At 33.7% G+C, this 18,127-nt stretch overlaps 2 protein-coding genes across 5 annotated transcripts in view; one reads left to right on the top strand and one right to left on the bottom strand.

The window, feature by feature from the left end:
• Positions 1 to 18,127, top strand: part of mRRF2 (mitochondrial ribosome recycling factor 2) — a 152,760-nt gene that overhangs the window by 12,335 nt on the left and 122,298 nt on the right. For all 4 annotated transcript variants that reach the window (XM_067051305.1, XM_067051304.1, XM_067051303.1 and 1 more), the window contains exons 3-4: positions 1,541 to 1,693; positions 17,381 to 17,551. In XM_067051305.1, the coding sequence (XP_066907406.1) occupies positions 1,541 to 1,693; positions 17,381 to 17,551 (324 nt within the window). The remainder of the gene's footprint in view (positions 1 to 1,540; positions 1,694 to 17,380; positions 17,552 to 18,127) is intronic.
• On the bottom strand, positions 4,028 to 5,210 carry LOC136796748 (piggyBac transposable element-derived protein 4-like). The gene is given in 4 exon segments (XM_067051312.1): positions 4,028 to 4,248; positions 4,885 to 4,930; positions 4,932 to 5,079; positions 5,125 to 5,210. Coding segments are annotated over 4 exon segments (501 nt in total).

The following is an 18,127-nucleotide window of genomic DNA, read 5'->3' as shown; positions in this document are numbered from 1 at the left end:
CCAGCTACCTTAACCTCATTTCTTCTAATTCTTTCTTATCTCTGAGTCCATTTACATAAATTTAACGGTGAATTCCATCAATTGTAAAGTTGATAAAGACTGCATCTCCCGTACATACCTACACATTTTGAACGTAATAAAACCCTCATAATACTTCTTTTCTCTTTGTTCTGCATTTCAGAAGCCCAGTTTCTTGTCATATCTTTTATTCTTGTTTCTCTAAATTCTCATCCCTTATTTAATTATTTTTATATTTACTATCCTTCCTTTTTCATTTATATTCATGCATCTTATTTTTTAATTTATATTTATGTGTTACCTACTTAAGTGTAATTATATTAATTACTTTATTATTAATTTTCTATTATAATTTACATATCTCTGTATCCCCTCGCATTTGGTATATTGTCTTTCTTAATCACTTACACATATTGTATCCCATTATTTTATACTTTATTTCTTCTTTGTTTTTCTATCTATGAGATTTTTTAATTTGTTTTGTTTTTATTTATTTTTTTTTTTTTGAAAATATTTCTTCTCCCCCTCTATTATGTATATTATCATTTATTGTTTACCTAATTTTAATTTTTTTTTACATTGTTTACTTTTAAATTATTTTTGTTATTATGTGGCGTGCTTAACTGCCATCCCCATTCCTCCCAATACAAACGGCTCACTCTGACTTTGACTTCCGTCAAAACAGGTATGAATTCTGTCTCATTAATTTTCATTTGATTTTATTCTTTTCCCTTTTCATCTCTTACTTTGTACTTTCTTTAATATTTCTTCTCTTATTTTATCTCTTATCTTTCTGTTACTATTACCATTTTCATTTACTGTTTACAACCTTTAATTTTTCTTTTCAAATTTTACTTTTCATTGTATACCCCTGTTATTTTCCACTTATGTTTTTTGTTTTTTTTAACTATGTCAAGTGTTTGTATCTTTTTTAGCCCTGATGAAGCCATGCAACTTGGGGCGAAACGTTGGCTCAAATAAAAATAGTATACCCATTTACTATTTGAGTTTTTTTTTTACTGCACCCGGACCATATTTCATAAATAAGTTTTACTTATTTGTGTATCATTAATGACCGCACCCCTGACCATTTTTTCTTCATATTGACTCTAGTCAACAATAAACACTTCATTATTGTTTTTTTAGAATCGTATGATCCAATAATGGATTAAGAAATAAGAAATCCGAAAAGATAATATAAATTATTATATATTCGATAATTTTTTCTTTGAAAAGTAATGGGATTCTGCCCTTCTGATTTTATTGAAATAGAAGTATTAGTTTGTTTATGAATACATGATGTAATAAAATTTATTTAAAGGTCTAAATAAATTCTTTATTCAATTAAATTCCCAGCTTTATAGCTTATTTTTATTAAAAAATCTTTGTTTTGCTTATTGCTAAAGATTTCTTACATTGATCATGATTATTTATTAAGTACCTCTACCACTGTTTGTCCCCTAGGAGTTTGAACTGTTCTGTGATAATTTTTATTGTTATAAAAAGTCAATATTTGTTTCAGGAATTACTATTTCCTCAGCATATGTTTCTTTTCAATGGAATAACCATTTATTTAATCTTGTTGATACTCCTGGTCATATTGATTTTACTGCTGAAGTTGAACAAGCTCTGAATGTTATGGATTCTGCTGTAGTTGTTCTTGATGCTTCTGAAGGTAATTTTTTTATAAATTTTGATAACTTAGATTTTTTAAACAATATTCTTATACTATGGTGAAATATAGCTATGAATTAACAAGGCCTTAAGGTAACCATTAGATACGACAAACTACTGTTCCAAGGGAAGCTATATTCTTTCGAAGAACTTAATGAAAACAAATCAAGATAATAATCTAAAAAGAACTAGAAGCACAGAAGATAGCCTGATTTTAAAAACCAAGCAAAAAAAGCTCTAAAATATTTAATAACATCAAACGAAGAGTAAGTAGTCTCAACCGATACCTTTCTAAGGATAACAAACCAGGCAGATCCGATTCAGATTCTGACCAAATATCAAAGAAGGACGATATTTTATTGTAAACTACACTACAACAATAAAACATAGCAAACCGTAAAAAAGAAAATGTAACCTCATTAGGTAATAAATCGGCTTAGGATAAGGTAAACAATACAGAACTATGAATATGTATGTTTAACAGCACTGATGAAGGCTAGAAACTCTAGCTGAAACGTTGGCAAAATAAAATAAGCTACACCAACTTATTTGTGTTTCATTTTGACCGCACCCCCAACCATCATCTCCTAGAAATAATATTAATTGTAGTATTAATATTACAATATTAATTTTGTATTAACTTGTAGAAAAACAAAGACAAATAGTAAATAACAAAGAATTGTTAAAAATAATATTAATAATGAGTACAAAACAATAATTTTGCGAATATTTTATTTATATAATTGCTGTCAATTAGCACAAATCGTCGCAAAGTGTGACGTAATGGCTAATATTATATAATAATAATAATCTTGAAAAAGAAAATACTGAGAAAAAAAGATTATTTTTTAAACAAATTTACATGGAATTCTATGTTGTTATTTGTCAAAGATTATAGAGATATGCAGAAAATAAAATTGAAACATAAAGAATAAATATAATAAGTTTTTAGACCTCGAGGTGTGTGGACTGCGGTTTGTCCCTGATCTGAGAAGACAATAGTGCGATTGTTCCATGTTTTTGTGTGTGCTGCTCACGTCTATCTCCAGTGCCAACTGTGTCACAATGTCTCACTGCCCAATTTGTAATAATATCTCAAGAGAAGACAAATTTATGTTTGCATGTTTTTTATGCAAGATGATCTACCATGGTAATTGCTGTGATCTTACTGTTGTAAAACAGAAAAAAAAAAATGGGTATGTCCTTCCTGTACGTCCTCACCAGTGAGACCACATAGCCCTCAAGGTAAATTTGGGAATAAAATGGAGGAGAACATCGTTACCATATTATCAGAAATGGTAAAAATTAAAGAAGATATTAAGGAGGTCAAAAACACTCTAGGAAAGCAAGGGGATATTGCTTTCGAAAATGGCGAGTACCTAAAAAAAATGGAGAATTATGCTGCTAAACAAGAAAATGTTATTGAGGAAATTTTGAATGACAATCAAGCATTAAATCTAAATAAAAAATTTAGAGGCTAAACTAAATCGTGTTGAGCAGGATAATCTAAGCAACACTATAGAAATAAGGGGTGTCTCTAATAAATCAGGAAACATTACTGTGGGCATCGTTTGCTCTATCGGTGAGGTCCTTGGTATTAAGCTTGGGCCTGAAGACCTGGACTTCGTCGACAGGAAAATTATTAATATGTGGTGTAATGATCCCATTTTAACCCATCTTTTCTGTTAACCAATCCTTCCTTAATCCCCCATGACTAATATTCTTTTAACATGTCACGTCAACGCAGTCACTACTAGCTCATATTGATGAATTCCATAATTTTTTCCTCCATAACTTCCATCACCTGATCGCTGTCTCTGAAGCCTGGCTGAAACTCTCCAACACGTCCTCTCAAGTGTCCTTACCCAAATATATCCTGCTCCGTCATGACAGAGTTGACCGAACAGGTGATGGTGTTGGTCTCTTTATTCATGACAGTCTTAAATCTAAAATTATTCTAATCTCTCCACCTTCCAATTCTTCCCACCTGGAATATCTTTTTGTCGAGATTTCCATCATTTTATCTACCTCACTCTTTGGTGTCATTTATCGCCCTCCTAAGGTACCCTATGAAGAAATATTTGAGACAACACTTTACAACCTTATACCTTCCTATCCTAATATTACTTTATCTGGAGATTTCAACACAACCTTTTGTCCGCTACCTCTGACCAGACCTACCTGTTAAATCTGCTCTACTCCCTCAACCTCTATGTAGTTCCTTACAATCCCACCCGGTTTTCTGACTCCTGGCTTGATTTATTCATCATTGACTCTCCTAATAAACTACTTGCCTCATCTTAACATCCTGTTCCTTTTCTATCTGCCTATGACCTTATTCAGGTCTTTTACAACACTCCCACTCCATATTTTTCTCCAGGAGCAAAGTTTCTAATATTTTCAGTCTATAATCATACAAACTTAATATTGTTCCTTTGAACTTATTAAATAGGTGCTGGCTATTCACCATACTCAGTTGTAAGACGTGAATATTATTGTACCATCTCAGAGTTTTTCTATTGCATGGATGTTATGATAGCATCTGATCTTGTAAGTCTGCTCCAGACATGAATTTATTATAATTAATAATACACTTCAGCTTAAGTACAGTTTACTGTCTTTAATTTGTGACCAGTTGGAGTTCATCGTAAAACTCTGTTGAAATGTATAAAATCTGACATTTGTCCTTCCATTTTCCTATGTGGATACCGTTCAGAAAAAGGGACTTGTTTTCTCCTTTTTTTAGATTGACAGTGGCCAGGTCAGATGGAGTATGAGTCCTCGACTTATTTAATGTACCTGTACAGTATGTGTTTTTATTTAAAAGTTCCACTGCAAGATTATAAGAATTGTCCATGTAGACCGCATGTCCCTGATCCAGCCTCTCTTCCAATAATTTTTAATCTACTTTAGTAGTGTGTCACTTTCCTCCAGTCTCATCTCCTGAGCCACCATAAATTTGAAATTTTATAACTGCACCATCAGGTTCAGCGAGAATATAGAGCTTAATTCCTTATTTATAGCATTTGCCCTTGATATATTGGCGAATAACCAACCTTCCACACCAAAGAACCATTGATTCATCCAAAGATAATTCTTTCCCTGGCGAATATATAGTTGATATTTTATTGTTAAAATGTTCCATAATAGATCTCACTTTATGTAAAGGATCGGATTCAATTTTGTTAAAACTAAAATGAAGGCATCTAAGAATCAGCAAGAACCTATTTCTTGACATATAGCTTGTAAAAGAAGGTAAGTTAAATAGCCGATGTTTTTTTCCAATAATCATGGAGTCTATTCATTTGAATTGTTCCTGTATGTAAATGCAGACCAAGGAATGTTTTTAATTCCTCTTTAGTGAGGTCTCTCCATGTTGTTATTCTGCTTGATTCTTATACTATTGGTTGACACATCACCTTTATCGCATACTCATTGGTTTCCTTTACTATAAATTCTATAAAAGGATCATCAACAATTAGAGTAAAGTAATTAACTGGATTTGATGTTTTAGGCATTTCCAATAGAGCATTACGTCCTGTAAACTGTATAGTTTTAAACTGTCTGTAGACCAGGAGCTATCTTGCCGTCGAATTAGGATTATTACTTACCTTAAATCTTCATCGCTATCACTTCTCGAATCAGGTGGTGAATAATTTTTGTCGCTGTTTATTTCTAAAATCTCAGCAAACACATCGGAATCGATGGATAAATCATTTTATCTAGGTTTTCTCTTGTTTACTTGGTATTTATTTCATTTTTGCGTTCAGACTTTCGTTTTGATGTACCAGCTTCAATATTCATGGTTGAAAAATATAAACCTTAATTGAAGAGCGAAAAAACACAAAACTAAAAACGTTTTTCAAATACCACTACTAAATACGTTTAAAACGAATGCAAAAACAACTCTCACCAGCAGTGCCCGCAATAGACTGACACGTTTGTATGTTGATGTGTGCGATTACGGATCGTGGGTACCATACGCTAGAGGCATGATACACGGATCCGTGTTGTAGGTATGCGAAGTGTTAACGTTAGAACTCTTCTGGAAGAAGACCGGGTAGCGGAATTTAAACTGGCATTAGCTTAAATAAAATGGGATATCATCTATCTCGCAGAAACAAGGCTAAGATTCAAAACTATTTGTGAAATGAAGGACGGATTGATGCTCACTTATTCTCACTCACCCAAAGGATTAGCTGGTGTGGATTTCCTGGTAAGTGAAAAACTTGTACAAAAAGTAATCGATTTCCAAGAGGTCAACTCTAGAATAGCTGTACTAATGATAGATGTAGGTAAGGATAAGAGGTAATTACTTGTCCAGATTTACACCTCGACAACTTCTTCAATAATTCAAGACAAGGAAAATTTTTTTGAAAAATTGCAAACAACGGTAGATCAATTGAAAGTTGCCTCTAAGAACATTCTATTCGTGATGGGAGACTGATTGATCATTTGTTCACAATTAACCGGCTGATAGAAAAAGCGAACGAATATAACTTAAAACTTCATCTGGGATTCATTGATTTCAAAAAAGCATTCGACAGGAACGCAGAGGAGTGGATAAAGGGTATATAAAAGTAATAGAAAACATGTATGTAGACAATAAAGGATACGTAGAAATGGAAACAAGAGGAAAAATATTCCCTATAAGAAAAGGAGTCAGGCAGGGAGATTCCTTATCACCAAATATTTTTATAGCAGAGCTAGAACGAATCTTCGAATCCTAAAATTACCCATACGCAGGATATCGGCAAACACGTCGGCTCCTAAAAGGAAATCGACAGGTCGCAACTTTTAAAAGTGTGGATCAACCAGGTCTTGGGAACGAAATGTCGAAGACACGATGTTTAGTTCGGGCTTGAATCATGTTGGGGAGCTATGACGCAAGGTGCTTCAAATTTGACGCTAGGGATGATCTAGTTTTTGAAAGCAACCAATTGATTTGTGTTTCACGTGAGTGGCAAGTTTAACTTGTGAGCGCATTCCGCCTTTAAAAATGGACCGACGATTCGCAAATCGTGCCAACAATTCCGATAATCGCGAGCTCTTGCCAACGCGGTGCTGAGTAAAACATTTATCCAACCCATAGCCGACACAGATATAATAGTGTCTTAAGAGCAAGTAGAATCAGATACGTTAGAAATGGCTGCCGAGGGGTTAGCAGAAGCGTGTGTGGTGTTCGAGTCGTTAACGGAATCTTGTGCAATTATCGGCCATAAATGAAAACGAGATGGATTGTTAGGGTGAGGAGGTTCGGATTCGGAGGAGGAAAAAAAAAAAAAAAAATAAGGAGCGAATGATGTAGTTTACCATAATGTCAGCAGGACGCCTTAGAGGAGCACTAGCACTGGTTCGATAAGTGACTAGACAACGAACAATTAATACAGCAATTTAACCCTCTAATGTGGTCGCATCATTGTTGTGGGGTGAGCGTTTTAAAACTTTGGCAATCGTAAATGCGGTGGGATTTATTACACATGGGGCATTTAGTGGAGTTCACTATTGCCTAGAGCATTCGCTGTACCCAATTTTAGCTTTTGATCTGGAGTAGTACTCGTAAGAAGGGCCTCCGATTGTAATTTGACTGCCTGTCGTTGGATAAAATGCCGAGAACTCCTCCCAAGTCAGAAGTTCAGGATTTCGAGAGGGACCTGTATTCCCTCTCGAAATCCTCTCTAGATTTTCCATCTAACAACCGGAGCCCCAAAGTGCTTAATATAAACCCCGGGAGATCGTTCAAACCAAGCTTGAGAAGTACTGAGGCACTTTCTCCTACCACCACCGAGAACGTTTCTAAATTGGAAAGATCGCCCTTCACCCAAGGTTAATTTAAAGGTTTAAAATTAAAAATTTTTGTTTAGTAGAAGGTGGCTTGGATCCTTTCCCTATCATATTTTTTGTAAGCGTTTCCCATGCTTGCTTTCGCGCAAGAGAACTTCCTTCTAAAAATGAGTTTTCGAAATGTTCGAAAGCAGCATCAATGTGCAATAAGGGACCTCTCAGGTCTGTGCTTAAACTAAGCCCATAGAGGTGGTCTGGTCACCATTATATCTTTGGCGAAATCACCCAACTGTTCCTCTAAATCAATGAATCTAGCCTCATGTTCATCATTTTAATTATGGCTTTTGGAAGGCAATTCTATTTAAAATAAACCAAAAACAACAACGGATGAAAAAAAAAAAGTGAATTAATATGATCTGGTCCAGACGAGACCAAAATAATATTAGGGCGAGGAGTGTTTCGTGGATGAAAAACGGACCTCTTCCTTGGGGTAAAATGTTCGCTGGTTCGGGTTAAAAAACAAAAGTCTTTGTAGGTTACTGACGCCATAAGATTTTTGTGGCAACACTGAGTACCTGTTAACCTCCCTAATCCAGTTAATGTAAATATTGCAATAAAACAAGTGATGTATTCTAATGGTTATCATTAATTTTCCAGTTATTAACAAGATCATTTTAGGTGAACAGAAAGTGTTTTTTTTTTATTAATTTTCAATTCTCAGTTTCCAGTGACTGTCTTTATTTTCAAATTTCAGTTTCCAGTGATTTTTTTTTATAATTTTCAAATCTCAGTTTCCAGTGACTTTCTTAAACTTTTTTTTAGAATTACAATTTTTGTTTACAATGAATACTTAGCAATTTAAATTACTTCTTGCTGCAATTCAAGAAGCACAAAAAGCTATGATTGATGAAATAGCTTCAAAACTTCAGCCTTCCATAGCAACAGGTACGGGTTCAGTTAATTTTTCGAGCATTCCACCATTTGAAAATTTTTTTCCTTATAAAGAAAAATTTTCCTGTCTTGAACGATTTGAAAATTATTATACAATGAAAGGTGTTAAAGATAAAACCCAGATTGCACAGCTTCTATGTGTTAGTGTTGGATCTGTGCATTACAATAAATTGGCAGCATTTTTGGGTCCAGAAAAACCAGTTAAGAGTCATCACATGATGAACTCATTGATGCATTTAAAAAAATGCTTATTCCAAAACAAAGTGTAGTAGTAGCCCAGCACTATTTTCTAAATATTTTTCAAAGAGATAGTGAAACAATTTCAGAATATTTTTCAAAATGCTACAAGACTTAGCGGAATGCGAACTATCCATAATATGTACAGCTGATAACTGCAAACAAATTATATCTGTTTCTGAAATTTTTCTGAGAGCTCTGTTCATTCATGGTTTATGCGATAATTGGCTACGTGGGCAAATTTTAGAGTCTAATCCTACAACATTCGATAAAATTTTAGAAAAAGCCGTTGCTCTTGAAGCTGCTAAGATTGAAAGCAGAGAACTTAACTAACACCCAAATACCAGCCATCATAACTTTAATGAACAAATGAGCGACACAAATAAAATCAACAGTTTTTCAAAAATTTGTTCTAGAAATAGTTTGAGGAATCGTACAAATTCAAGATTACCTCAAAAGAGAAATTATCATCCCGACTATCGAGCTCTAGGCATAGACAACCTCTGCATTAGATGTGGGCGAAGCAATCACAGAATACAAGACTGCAGAGTGGATAAAGAAAAATTGAAATGTAGGTCTTGTTCAAAAATTGGACATCGTGCAAAAGTCTGCGTTTCAACTCTAATTCGAGAATCAAGAAAGAAAACTGATTCGAGCACTACCAACACTGAAGGCAATGCCTTTATCTCAAGACGCATATGGCCCCACTTATGTTCTCAACAAGATCATTCCCATCGTCGACTTGTTTGAAATGGCTGAGAGTGACAAATACATAATTGGAGTCCAACTCAATGGCAAGCTTCAAAAGTTTGAAGTCGATTCTGGGGCTAAATATTCGCTTCTGTCCGAACCTGAGTTCCAACAGCTGAATTTGAATATTCTTTTGCAAGCATCAAATATTGCTTTCCGATCATATTCGGGAAACATCATCCAGCCCAAAAGAAAAATTGTCGTGACGGTCGCATATAACGGAAGAGAGATTCTGGGCGAATTACACATCGTGCCAGCCAGAAATGACGCGTTACTAGAATGTCAATGGATTCGGAGTCTAGGTATCGAACTTCAACAACTGGATACAGAGCAGAGACACCAAATTCTAGGTTCCAATATCAATGCATTCCAATCAATTAAAGAAATAATTTCAAATTACTCGCCAATCTTTGAAGAAAAAGTTGGTTGTATTCCAGGATTCCAAGTCAATCTTCAACTCAGGGAAGGAGTCAAGCCAGTTTTCACCAAGGAACGCAGCATTCCATATGCCTTAAGAGACTGAGTTGACAAGGAATTAGATGCTCTGATGGCAGACGGGATCATTTCACCAGTCCCTACGACAGATTGGGGCTCTCCTTTAGTCGTAGTACCCAAACAAGATGGTGGCGAACGTCTTTGTGTCGATTACAAATGCTGATTAAATGAACAGTTGGTTCAGGCGAATCATCCCATTCGACGCATCAATGATCCCCCCTGGACAGGAAGAGACGAAGGGGACGACAACACAAGCGCTGGACTGACAAAATAACAAAACAGTGTGGCGGTTCATTATGGATAAGGCATGCTCGAGATAGGGAATTGTGGAAAAGTAAATGCCAGCAACTCCGCTAGTGCTGGTGAGAGGGGTGTTTCGTGAATGAAAAACCAACCTCTTCCCCCGAGTTAAAATGTTCGCTGGTTCGGGTTAAAAAATAAAAGATGGAGGACCTGAAATGAATATTAAAAAAATCTAAATAATGAAGAAAATTAAATAATAAAAAAAATAACCTTCTAAAAAAATTAATCGTTTTCTGTTACAAAAATAAAAGAGTTAATTGTGAAATAAAAAAGTATTCGGATATATATAGAAACTAAAAGAATTTTCTTTATACAAATGACTTTAGTAGGTGAGAAAAAAAAATAAGGAAACAAAAAAAATGAAGCTCGATGAAAGAGAAGAAAAAAAAAATCATTTTTCAAAAAATGTGCATATCAATAAGTATGATATCTCTTCCGCCGATGATATATATATCCGCCGTAATCCAGATGTTGATGATGAAGCTCAGTTGAAAATTGGGTGGGCGAGTGTCCTGAAACGTACCCCAAAAATCTAGCGATCTCAAAGCCGTGGTGAGCCGGTGGATGCCTCCTAATTCTAACTGCAGACTCCTGACTGCCTTATCAGTCCGTAATCCCATTGCAACTCGAATGTTGTAGAAATGCTGTATTGCAGCGATGTATTTATACTCCCGTACCACAACAAACCTCCCTATTTACGTAATAAATTAAACATAAATTTAAAAATACAAAACAACGTGTGGGTAAAATAAATAAAAAATAAACTTATAATTGTTAAAAAAATATATAAACCAGTTGGAAGTAAAATGTAAATAATTAAAAAAAGAAATTGAACTTTAGGGCTTTAACAGCTAGTCTCCACTAAAAAGACTCTCCCACACAGAATATGTATTCAAAATATATATTAATTTTTTTTTCTTTAATTTTTTTCCCAAGAATAATTTAGTTTTTGCATTCATATATAAATAAAGACTTATTATTATTATACCATGAAATATAAAAAAGTGCTCCTTGAATTCATAATTTATACTACACCTGGGTTGGCTGGAGAATTTTGGTTTGTATAGTACCTCCTATCACCTCTTTTTTTCTCTATTGCTCCTTAAAGTTGTTTTTTATGAGATTAAATATTTTCTCTCTCCAAAATATTTAAGAAAGTTTGTATTGATAGATTTATTCTGAGAAAATTAGGAGTCTATTGAGGTTTAAAACATTAAGATTCTATTCCTCAGATTTTTTAAAATTTAATATTGAAAATTAGTCCATAAAAAATTATTAGAAAGGTAACTCATACCTAGAAAGGTTCAACACTTGGTTGTAAAATACCTGTGCTTAGGTATGCTAATATATTGGTTCAGTTATGTGAAGATGCTGAAACTACTGAAGTAAATACTGCAACATTGATAAAAGTCTATAAAGAATTTGGTCTTAAAATAAATACTGAAATTTAAGATGAAATAAAGAGGAGTAATACTTGTTATTTCGCTGTTACAGGATTACTTGTTTTGTTCCTTTTTTCCTAAAACTTATTTGTTATGAATGCAAAACATGGCTGCTTTCTTAAAGGAAAGAATAGTGTCTTAAAATATTTGAAACAAAAAGTATTGTGTAGATTATTTGTACCAAAAAGAGATGACTTAAGAATTTAAACGACTTAACAATACCAAATTGTATGACCTGTACCCAGTAAATATAATTGAGCTTCTTAGTGAATAAAATGGGTCCTAGGCATCGACTAGAAATGTAGACAGGTACTTTGTGTTGCTTCCTATCTGGATTATTTAAGTTTTAATTGAACTCATTGGATGGATGTTTTAAGGCAAGAACTGTTGATATTATCTTGAATGAACCTGCATGTAGGTTTATTATTACACGAGAAGATGTTTGGTGGGTGCGGTCAAAATATAACGCAAATAAGTTTAAATAACTTATTTAATCGTACCAACATTTTGGCCAGAATTTCTAGCCTTCATCAGGGCTACAAAAAGAATAAGATAACAACCAATGAATACAGAAAATATAAACAGAATGACATAAGGTAAATAATTGTACAGAATAGAATTAATAAAATTGAAGTGATGAAAGAAGTGGAAAATAAAATGTATATATAGGTAATTGAATAAGTAGGTAAAATAACATAATTAAGGAAATAAAATAAAAAATTGAAGTTATATTTTCTAAATATTTTAAATATTTTCCACTTTTTATTTTTTACCCACCTGTAAAGTTTTCTCTAAAAAACACTTTGTCATCTCCATAATGTATTTTTTAATTCTAAGTCTGAAATAAAATCATACATAAAGATCTTAATGTTCCATATGTAACTGATCTAACCCGAACCAGATATCACTCCTTCTATTACAAACTCACTAACTACCCAAACCCACTAGTTTCTAACCTTGCTTCCTCTTCCATTCCTGACAATCCTCCGAGGTGGCTGAAAAGAAGATGGCCACGAGACCTGCTAATGTAAAACGTCATTAGAATGCTACCAATGGGTAGTTTCTCTACACGCCTGTAACACTCCGATTTAACTGAGATCAAATTTACTAAATTTATTATAATGTACAGTTGTAAATAGCAATAAATAAATAAAAAATTCTGAATCTAGCCGTTTGTGGGGCAGAACTCACTTGCCGGTAAGTTTTCAAGCTAATAGGTTCGTTTTATGTTTTATTCTCTTTTTTTTTCCCTATCTTTATGTTATCCCCCCCCCCTCCTTTTCTTAATTTTCCTTACCCACATTATTAGTTATGTTCACCATGTATTATTATTGTTGTTTTCAATTTTTTTTTCTATTCACTTCTTTCGTTAAACTTAACTTCATATTTTGCTTCTTTATCTAATATTATAGTTACATATTTCATTTGTTTCATATATTTTCTTTCTCTCAATTTTATTTTTTCTTTCCATAATTTTAATTTTTAAATTATTTATAAACTAAAATATTCATATTTCTTTGCATTATATAACTTCAAATTTTTATTCTATTTCCTTAATTATGTTATTTTACCTACTTATTCAATTACCTATATATACATTTTATTTTCCACTTCTTTCACCACTTTAGTTTTATCAATTCTATTTTGTACAATTATTTACTTTATGTCATTCTGTTTATATTTTCTGTGTTCATTGGTTGTTATCTTGTTCTGTTCTTGGCCCTGACGAAGGCTAGAAATTCTGGCCGAAACATTGGCATGATTAAATAAGTTATTTAAACTTATTTGTGTTATATTTTGACCTCAACCCCCAGCCATCTTCTCGTATAAGTCATGTTTATTATTAAATTTTTTTTTTTTTTTTTTTTACGATTTCCTCATGGTTGATAGTTTTATCTTATTTTTCCCCCTGCTTTATCTTATGGTCATTGGGGGTTCAGTAGCAATAATCATCTATTAGTTTAAAACTTTCTTGCTTTATAACACTTAAGAATGTTTAATTATGGGAACAATTTATTAATTAGGGTTAATCTTTGTGGTGTTCCCCGGCACTTTATGTACTCTAGTTGTGTCATCAAAAATTCTTGTTCTTATATAAACATTTAAAATACATTAGGATAATTATAGAACTATTAGGGTCTAAAAAAGATAGAAAAAAGAAAAGAAGTAATTAGATGACTAATAGCGTTCTTGAACTGATAAAAAATAAGCATTCCTCTAATGATTAAATAAAAAGGATTATAACACATTAGCCATTTATAAAAATATGAAAAAGTCAGTGTTAAAATAAGTAAGACTTGCTCGAAATGAAGAATGGAACAACCTTTGTAAAAATGGAAATTGTCAATTGGGCTATAAAAATATCAGCAACTGCCTGGGCTGCACTAAAGAGTGTGAGGTTCCAGGTAACACATAAGTCATAAATCACTCTCTTTAACTTCACTGAATGGAATAATCGCTTCAATAATTTGATAAATGAAAATATAGAACCTCCCACAAGGGCTAGTAGTTGTGCTCTACTAGTGGGGATTAATGAACCCCCAGTATTCTGAGTTCAATACACAGTACACCACTACACAACAGAACAGTACACTATACATGTACACCGATATTAAGGACAATTACAGTACACACCTTAGGATCACCTCCCCTGAGAAGACTCAATGCCTGGAGTATATTTGGCTACCAGTTGCCTTGAGGTAACAGGGCCTCCTATGCTGGGCCAATCATCCATAGAGAAGTACTAGAGATTCGAAGAAATTCTGTGATCAGCCTCAGATATGGACAGTATTTATGGAAACAACCTAGCATGTTAAAGGAGATCAGATTCTGTACATGGAAAGTTCCACCAGGTAACAGAGCAAAGGAAGGTGTTGGATTGATTTTTAAGGATGACATTTTTCCGGAAGTTCAGGATTGGGGAGCAGTAAACTCTAGGATAATATCTGCCAATATCATTCTCTCATTGGAAAAAGTAACACTAGTTCAAGTTTATGTTCCAACAGAAGACTTATGTGTGATGGAAGTGGAACAATTCTACTATAACCTGACACGCGTAATAGAAAAAAGTTGTAATGTTAATATAATGGGAGATCTAAATGTAAGAACTGGATGTGACCACACAAGAACCTATGGATGCATGGGCCCCCACGGAGGCGAATGAATAATGACAACAATGGAAGGCGACTAATAGAATTTTGTTTAGACGATGATCTTATCATAGGCAATTCCTTCTATCTGCATTAAGTGGTCCATAAGGTAAGCTTTTCAGCATTGGAAAGAAACCAAAGTAGTGTGATTGACTACTTTCGGTATATCTAGGAAGTTAGAAGATTATTCACAGACATCAAAGTATTCAAGGAGCGGAAATTGGGAGTGATCACATTGATTGATGGATAGCAGAATTCCCTTTACGAAACATCCTCAGCCAAAAGCATATGAAAGGATCAAAATAAAACAGCTGCAGAATATGCAAGAAAAAGAGTGGATTACAAGAACGAGCTAAGGAATTGGCTGCATGAACTAAACTTTAATGAAGGCTTGGGTGAACTTTGGCGGACTCTGAATGCAGCCATATTGGAATCAGCGACTAAAATATGTGGAGTGAAGAAAGTATCAGTCAATAGGAAACGTTCGGATTGCTGGGATGAAAAACTTAGAGTTGTTGTAAAGGAAAAGAAGATCATGTGGTAACTGTTCTGTATGGAAAGAAGGCGAAGCAACTATGGACAGTACAAACTTGCACGAAGCAAGGTAAAAGTGGCTGTAAGAGAGGAAGAGAAAGAAAGAGGAAAGTTTGGTCTGTCCCTTGATGCTGATCATAGAGAGAATATCAAGCTCAGTAAGGAATATATAGAATGAGAGGGGAAAGTTAGTGTCGGAGGAAAAAGAAGTACTGAAGATGTTGCATAGGTAGTACTCAAGACTTGAAGGCAATCAGGAAGCAAGTTATGTTCTCGATGGAAGAAGAATCTTTTTGAAGGAAACAATCCAATTGAAAAAGAGGAGGTTGAGAAGGCTATTGCGAAAGTGAAGATGGGAAAAGCAGCAGGCCAAGACAACATGGTCCCAGAATTTATTCTATTAAAAGAACTAAGTGCTTTTAGGCTTAACAGGCAAACTAATGATTTCATCTTTACCTTAAGAAAAGTGATAGAGAAGTCCTGAGACCAAGATTGAAATATTTATCTTGCATTTTTAGACCTAAAGGCAGCACTCAACTGGGTTCCCTGGAACCATGGAGATATGGGACTATTTGAAGGTGAAAAACATCCCAATAATGCTTCTAAAGGCTATAAAATCGACTTATCAAGAGCCAAAAGGTGTTGTACATCTGAATGGAAGGGAGTTAGAAGTATTTAGGTATTTAGTATTTAGTATTGGAAAAGGAGTGAAACAGGGTGATTCTCTAAGCCCCCTTCTCTTTATTGTGTATATGGATGAGATCGCCTCCATCTGTAAAAGGTGCACAGCACAAATGTACATGGGCCAATGGAACCTACCTCCTGTCATTGTACTGTTCCTCCTATTTGCGGACGACTTTGTTCTTATTGCAGATTTTCCCGAGCAACTTTAGCAGGCAGTAATAGAATGGGATGAAGAATTGAAGAGGAAGGAAATGATCAATCAATCCCCTAAAAAGCAAATTACTTCAAGTCGGCAGAGTTCAAGAGGATATCAGGATTGTTTGTAATGAAGAGGTAATGGAGGTGGTGAGAGAATATACCTGGGCACAATAATCAATAGGTCTGGAAAAGTAGATTCAGAAGTCTCAAGCAGAATATCGAAAGCCAATTCCATCTACTATACGATCTGCAATACTGTTATCGGAAAAAAAGAGGTGGGGCAGGATGTGTAGCTCCACCTGTTCAAATCTGTCTTCTTACCGATACACCTTTATGGACCAGAGAGCTGGATCCTAAATGAGAGGTTACAAGGTGCTGAAAATAGTTCAACATTTTAAATATTTTGACTCCATTATAAAATTAAATAATTCTTATGACGTGGAAATAAAATGACGGGTATTAGATGATAAAAAAGTAATATCAATATTCAATTCAATATTAAGGAATATAAATATTATTTATAAAACTATGTGAAATATAAAATAAAGTTCAATATTGAGCTCTATGAGGTATAGAGCAGAAAGCTTAACCATAAAAGGTGATCAAAGAAAAAACATCTGGCTAAAGAAATGTACTTTTGGCAATGAGTGGCAGGAATATCCCACAATGGATATAGTAAGAAATGTAGCAGTAAGAGAAAAAATGGAAGTTGAAAAAAAAAAAACATTCAAGAAGAAATCACTTTAAGTAGAATAGACATTTATAAGAAGACCTGGAGAACGGTTACAAAGGGAAGTACACTTGTGGAAAATAGGTTGTAGAAGAGGATGAGGTTGACCAAAGGAAACGTGAGATTATGAATTGGAAGCATCCTTGATGAGTATTTGGGCAAAGAGAGAAATAGGTCTTGAATAGGGTGATCTGGAAGGAGGCCGTACAAAAGTAGGTTAAGACAACCAACTTTTTGAGTGGAAAATCCTCAATAAAAAAAAAACTAATTTTGTTTTTAAGATAAACTTTTTTTTTTTTTTTTGTTATTTTTAAGAAATGAAATTTATACATTTAGTTCTTTTTGCCTTGGCATTAGAGACAAATTGGTTCATTGTAATTTAACATATTTATTTAGTTTTTAATTCCTGATGTTTTATCAATTATTGACAGGAGTGGAAGTACAAACTGTTACAGTATGGAAGCAAGCAAATGATAAAAAACTTCCTTGTCTAGTTTATGCTAATAAAATGGATCGTCCTGATAGTGATCTTATTCTATGTGAGAAAACCCTTAAAGAAAAACTTGGTGTTATACCTTTAGTCTTGCATATTCCGCTCAAAGGTAAGGTTTTTTTTTTTTTTTTTATTTATTTATTTGAAGTGATTGCATGTTTATTTTTTATATATCTAGATAGAATCATGCACTGTTATTTGGTGTTAGTGGCATATAGCATACAAATAAAATTTATAACTATTATGAATGGAATATGATCCGGCTGCGGTCAAAAATACTCAAATAGTAAATAATTATACTATTTTTATTAAGCCAACGTTTCACCCCACGTTGCAGGGCTTCGTGAGGGGTAAAAAAAATACAAACACTTGACACCACCTCTATTATGTATATTACCTTGTTTACCTAATTTAATTTTTTTTTTTACAATGTTTACTTTAAAATTATTTCCATTATTGTGGTGTACTAACTGCTATCCCCACTCCTCCCAATACAAACGTCTCAGTCTGTCTTTGACTTCCGTCAAAACAGGTATGAATTCTGTCTCATCATTTGATTTTATTCTTTTCTTTTTTCATCTCTTAATTTGTACTTTCTTTAATATTTCTTATCTTATTTTATCTCTTATCCATCTGTTACTATTACCCTTTTCATTTACTGTTTACAACCTTTAATTTTTCTTAT

This window comes from Halyomorpha halys, unplaced genomic scaffold (assembly GCF_000696795.3).
Source record: "Halyomorpha halys isolate HHAL.00 unplaced genomic scaffold, Hhal_1.1 Scaffold612.1, whole genome shotgun sequence".
Lineage (NCBI taxonomy): Eukaryota > Metazoa > Arthropoda > Insecta > Hemiptera > Pentatomidae > Halyomorpha > Halyomorpha halys.
Note: the sequence above shows the minus strand (reverse complement) of the source record. Positions and strands in the feature narration are given on the sequence as shown.